The sequence below is a fragment of the Cyprinodon variegatus genome, unplaced genomic scaffold (genome assembly GCF_000732505.1).
Source record: "Cyprinodon variegatus isolate N-32 unplaced genomic scaffold, C_variegatus-1.0 Scaffold576, whole genome shotgun sequence".
NCBI classification, from domain to species: Eukaryota; Metazoa; Chordata; class Actinopteri; order Cyprinodontiformes; family Cyprinodontidae; genus Cyprinodon; species Cyprinodon variegatus.
In genome coordinates, this window is record NW_015151029.1 from 16,187 (window position 1) to 21,638 (window position 5,452).

General features: G+C 38.2%; 1 protein-coding gene across 1 annotated transcript in view; it reads left to right on the top strand.

The window, feature by feature from the left end:
• Window positions 1–983: 983 nt before the first annotated feature.
• Window positions 984–5,452, top strand: part of slc25a21 (solute carrier family 25 (mitochondrial oxoadipate carrier), member 21) — a gene marked incomplete at its 5' end in the record, with an annotated part of 58,456 nt that continues 53,987 nt past the window's right edge. Inside the window, one exon of the mRNA XM_015392159.1 lies at window positions 984–1,100. Within this exon, the coding sequence (XP_015247645.1) occupies window positions 984–1,100 (117 nt within the window). The remainder of the gene's footprint in view (window positions 1,101–5,452) is intronic.

The following is a 5,452-nucleotide window of genomic DNA, read 5'->3' on the forward strand; positions in this document are numbered from 1 at the left end:
ATCAAAAAAGTACTCCAGAGTGTTGTTCAGCATGGGGGTGAGTAGAAAATGAAGGCTAATCATGTTTTGGGTGTACTATTCCTTTAAGTATTGGACACATCATTTTGAAGCAATTGTCAAATAAAGTCTGTAAAAGTCTTGAAACAGAAGAAATTAACAGATAGCTATCTACTGCCTGTCTGTTCTGAATAACCCTGGTTGGATTTCTTATCTTAGGATTACACACTGACAAGACATATGTTGTGATTGTGAGGAAGCTTTCAAGCCCTAAAGCAGTGTTCTAAATGAGATGATTTGAAAACTGAAAGCTAATCATCTCTTTTTTTTCTTCATCAGGTCTGGTAGAGATTTGTTTGATGCATCCACTTGATGTTGTTAAGACAAGGTAAGCCATGAACATTAAAATCATACTCTGCTTTATTGTTTCCTTAAGATTAAAGAAAAAAGCTAATTTAGCTGACGTCTGCCTCAGAAATTCTTCTGATGAGGGTTTCCGCTGCTAGGAGTATACAGGGTTTTAAATCTTAAGATTAGTAGGCCCCTCGATTCTGGACTCATTCCCCACAACAGTAGGTGCCAATGTTGTAACCTACTCCCATTTTCTTGCAAATGAAATGCTCCATTTCACAGTTCATACCTCACAAAAATGTCCAAGTGCGCTGCTTAAAATAATGTCTCCTATGTAATCAAAAAATAAAAATAATTTTTTTGTTTTTTTCAAATCCCGCTATACCAGTCACATCCGAATTAAAGCACCTTATGATTTCATCGGCTGCCTTTCCGTTACCATCTCAAGAACCGCATCGGCCCGAGTTGGGCTCCTTTTCTCTGTGGTGTTAGGAGCCTAACACCACAGTGTCTCAGTCAGTCATAAACAGATCGTGGGCCACTACTAAAGCTTTATAGTCTTCCACAAGACCAGCCAAGACCTCTGCCTTCACAAACCACCTACCCCCACCCCCCCTTTTTGTCATTTACGGCAGCAGTTTCTTCGTAAATGAATTGCTTGGCGTGCCTTTTAAAAAACTGAGACGCTTTCACTTTGAAGGCCGCGCCACTGTTAGAGCACAGAGAGCTAGACGCAGGGATAAAAGCCAAGGGTGAGTAGTGCTGTATTGGTCGATATTTGATACTTTGAAGGCACACACTGTGATTTATGGTCACGTGTGGAAACTGCTGGCTTTATTACAGGTAAGTCTTGAGCTCTGGCTGTCCGTCCACACATGAGGTCAGGGTTAAAAGTGCGCTTGCTATTTTCTTTGTAATGATCTTCCCTTAGAAGTGATAAAAGATGCCTTAAAACTGAAACGCTATATCTTTGTTTTTCTGTTTGTGTCTCTGATGAGACTTTTGTTATTCTAGGTTAGGTCTTAGTGAATCGGTTCCTTTTTTAAAAATTAGTTTAATTGTTTCCATATATGCATGCAGGAGACCCAATAACTCGTCTAAAGTTGTGAATAGCATAGAAATAAATATGTCTGGCTAATCAACAGGAAGCATTCTACTGTATTTTATGAAATGGAAGCCAAAGGAAGTCATGTGAAAATATGTTCATGTTCACACTCCCAACATCTAGAGATGAATTTATAAAGCGCGGATAAATACTGGCTAATTGGGACACTTGGGGAGCTGAAATCTATTAGCAGGAACCTTGGAGCCGAGACTCAGACACACCTCGGCTGGGTTTCTCTCCCCAGCTTTGTGTGTGTTTCTTTCTCAGGCATGGCTCTTATTAGGGACTGGCTCCTGCTTTAATGTCCACCAGTCCAAATTGAACAGCAACTGGAGTGAATTTACCTCTTTTTTTCCACAACCAAAAAAAAAATCAAAGGTTTTTGGAGGTTTGTTACCCCTTTTCCTTTTTTGGAAAGGTAATCTAGGCAATAAAGGTACCTGATTGTATTCACACCAGGCTTTATCTGTCCTATTTATGTATGAAAGGAATTAGCAAAGGTTGGAAACAAATAGCTAAAATCCTTCTGTTTTAAATTAAAAACAGAACAAAGATTGCCATTTGGGAAAACTGAACCACATTTTGATCTATTTTTAAGTAACACTCATGATGAGGAACACAATGACAGAAAAAACACTTTGTAGATATTTTTGGAGCTTCTCCCCTAAACATTGCATTAAATTAAATTTATTTTTTTCTTTTCGTGTTTTCTTTTTACTTCTCTGGTGCACTCGATGATCAGTAAAGCCATATCCCATCTTCCAAACAAGTACGTACTGTATTTCTTACATCTCAGGGACTTCCTTGTTCAATCGGTTGAATTTAAAAACTCTGTTTTTGTTGAAATATAGTTGGAGAAAATTTCTGATAGATGTGTAAGAGCAAATTCTGTGAAATTACTAAATTGATGTGTGGATAATCTGTATTGTGCCAAACAGATCTCATACTATAAATCAATTGCCATTTTTTTTAGATTTGATGCTTGTGCTCATTGCTGCTTCTAACTTTTAATAATCAATTGATACATTTTATAAATATAAATTAGAAAATAATCTGTCCTTTAAAGAATTAATTATTGGAATGAAGGGACTCCTCTAGCATAATAAATACAATAAATCAACTATTTCTTTTATTTCTTGATTAAAAAACACAAATATTTAGCATTTTGTAAATGCTAAATATTTTAAAGTGGAATTGGAAATAAAAGATGTGGATTTAAGTTCTCCTAAGAGAGCATTTGCTAAGATGCTCAGGCCCAGTGGTAAACAACCATACTGAGTATTTCTTTAAATATTTGTGTAAAGTTGCAGATAAAAAAATCTGTGCTTTTAGAGTGTAATCAGCAGCTTAAAGAAACACAGTTTCTTTGTCTTTTCTTTCAACTCCTTAGTTGAGCCAAAGTATGATCTCTTTCTAGATGCTCATCATGCATCGTGCAGAGCTTCCAACTTTCTTCATTTAACAGCTTTAACCAGCATGTTTGCTTTGAACCCTGCAGGTCAGATGGAGCTGACCAATGACCGTTGTTAAACTGCTGACATACTGTAAGCAATGGAGACAGAAACAGACACAGAGCTGTTCTGCAATTTTAATAAAAAGGGATTTTCTTTATGTGCAGACATATGAAAAACATCTGTTGAAACCTTAAAAATGTGAAAAAAAATCAAAATCTTGTCAATGGATCATTTTAGTATGTCACAAATCTAGTATCACAAAGTGTCTGTCGCTGGAAATTAAACAAAAGTAATAATTTCACATTTTGCCTCATTACAGCCAAATTCTCTGATGTTTTTAATAGGATTTAATGTAAAAATTATTTAAATGTTTATCTAAATCTGAAATGTGCTGTTTATATTTGTATTTAACCTCCTTTACTCTGAAACCCCTGAATAAAATCAGGTCTGAACCTTTATGTCAGAAAAACACCAGCTTTTCTAAAGGCCTTAGAGGTTTGTTAGAAAACATACATGCACAAACAGCATCATCAAAACCATAGAGCAATGCGCCTAGAAGTGTCTGCTGTGGCACAGCTTTTCCAAATTGAGTTTACATCTTTTTCACTTATTATTGTGTATAACTATCGTGTCTGCATTTTGAATATGAAGGTGAAATCAGACCTTCAAAATATTAAGCACATCTTGACCATAATCATGCCAAAATGTAAATGTAGCATAGCTCACACAAAGTAAACAGTTAATTAGCCTTGACCCTGTTACCGTGTTCATAGATGGAGGTGGGAATGTGTTGGTGAAGACAGAGGGGTGGCGCGGTACGTGAAAGGCCTTCGTCGGGGACAGTGGGACCAGAGTTACAGCTTTTCATTAACCTGGAAACCACCAAGTTACATGGTTCATGGGCTGGTCTCAGCTCACTTGGAGGTAACAAAGGGTGCCAGGCGGCTCTTTCTGTCGGGGGGGGGGGGGGGGCTGTGTGCTTGAGGCACCCCATCTGACTCTGATCAGGGTCTACTTCTCATTAGAGAGTTGCTGTGAGCCTGGATTTCCCTTCATGTCAAGATCCTGTTACGTTGGACTCCGCCCTCAAAAAACATGCATGTGCAAACAGTACTTACCAATCTAGAAGCAGCTTCTCACCATTCTTCTTTTGCATGCTTTCAGAGCAGAAGGACCACGCCTTTCTTGTGTTTGAGTCTCTGTGAATGTTTTACACCATGATCTAATTTGTGTTGGACAGACCCCAGAAGTGTATTTCTTATAGTAAGTCTCCAGCCCCTTCTCCACGCCCCCCTCCTTCTCTCTCACTCCCCTCTCTATTTCAATTCCTATTTTCCCAACTTTCTGCAGCTTCAACTCCTCCCCCAATATGAACTATGATTTTTCTGTGGTTTCAGTTTTTCATCAGCTACCTCAGTTAACTCGTGGTTGAATAAGCTCCTCTGCTTGTTGTTAACAGCAAACCGTATTACATAACTTCCTCATAAATAAGATGTAGAATCTATTGTTTGGCTTCCTGTGGTTTTCTGGTGAATTTGTATTTTTTTGGAACAATTATGTAATGTTTTGTTTGTGTCCTCAGCTTCAGAAAAATGGGCCTGCATGAAGGAGTCTGTATTGACTTGTGCAATACTGTAAATTGTGTTGTATGACATGGCTGTCAGTGTTAACCACTAAGCCTGCCAGTAGCCTGTTTCAGGTCTGATTAGAAAAAGCTGCTTACTGTAGTGTTTGAAACAAAACTACCTGAAGATATAATTCTCTTATAGGGTCTGAGAGTGATTTTTGAGAAAGGCGTCTACTATTGACAACCAGTCTTTAGTTATGCAGCATCAAAGATGTCTGAAAGTCTTCACCTCCTCCTCCATCTGCCCCAGTTTACCCCCAACTGCTTGGTGAACCCCTTTGCACTTAAAGAGGAATCCCTTATACCACCCTCAAACAGCAGGGCACAAAGCAGCAACAGGCCTGATAGCTGATCTTTCATTGTAAAGGAGCATGCAGGTCAGCGGTAGTCAAACTGGCTTCCAATCCCTTCTGGCAATGTGAGACTTCAGGGCAAGACTTTACTCGTAGCGTTAAGACAAACGCATGCTGTGTGCATCCACGATAAACTGATGAACTTAGTGTCATTTATCGGAAGGAGCAATTTCAGAGTTCCTGTCATGAGATGTAGAGCAGATAGTTTCCAAGCATCACAGTAGTATCGTATAATATTCAGTAGGATTAAATTTGATTCATTGCTTTCTATGAGTAATCTTTACAGTAACCCTACTGCATCTAAATCATCTAACCATTTAGGTTTCTAAAATATATGGATAGTGACTGACTTATAAAATAAATGTGAAATCTACACAGGGTATAGATTTATAAAAATGTAAGGTCAATATATATATAAAAATGTAAGGTCAAATGTAACGTGGTTTGTATGTGTTCAGTTCCTGGTGGAAAAACACACCTTAAAGGAATAGTACACCCAAAACATGATTAGCCTTCATTTTCTACTCACCCCCATGCTGAACAACACTCTGGAGTACTTTTTTGA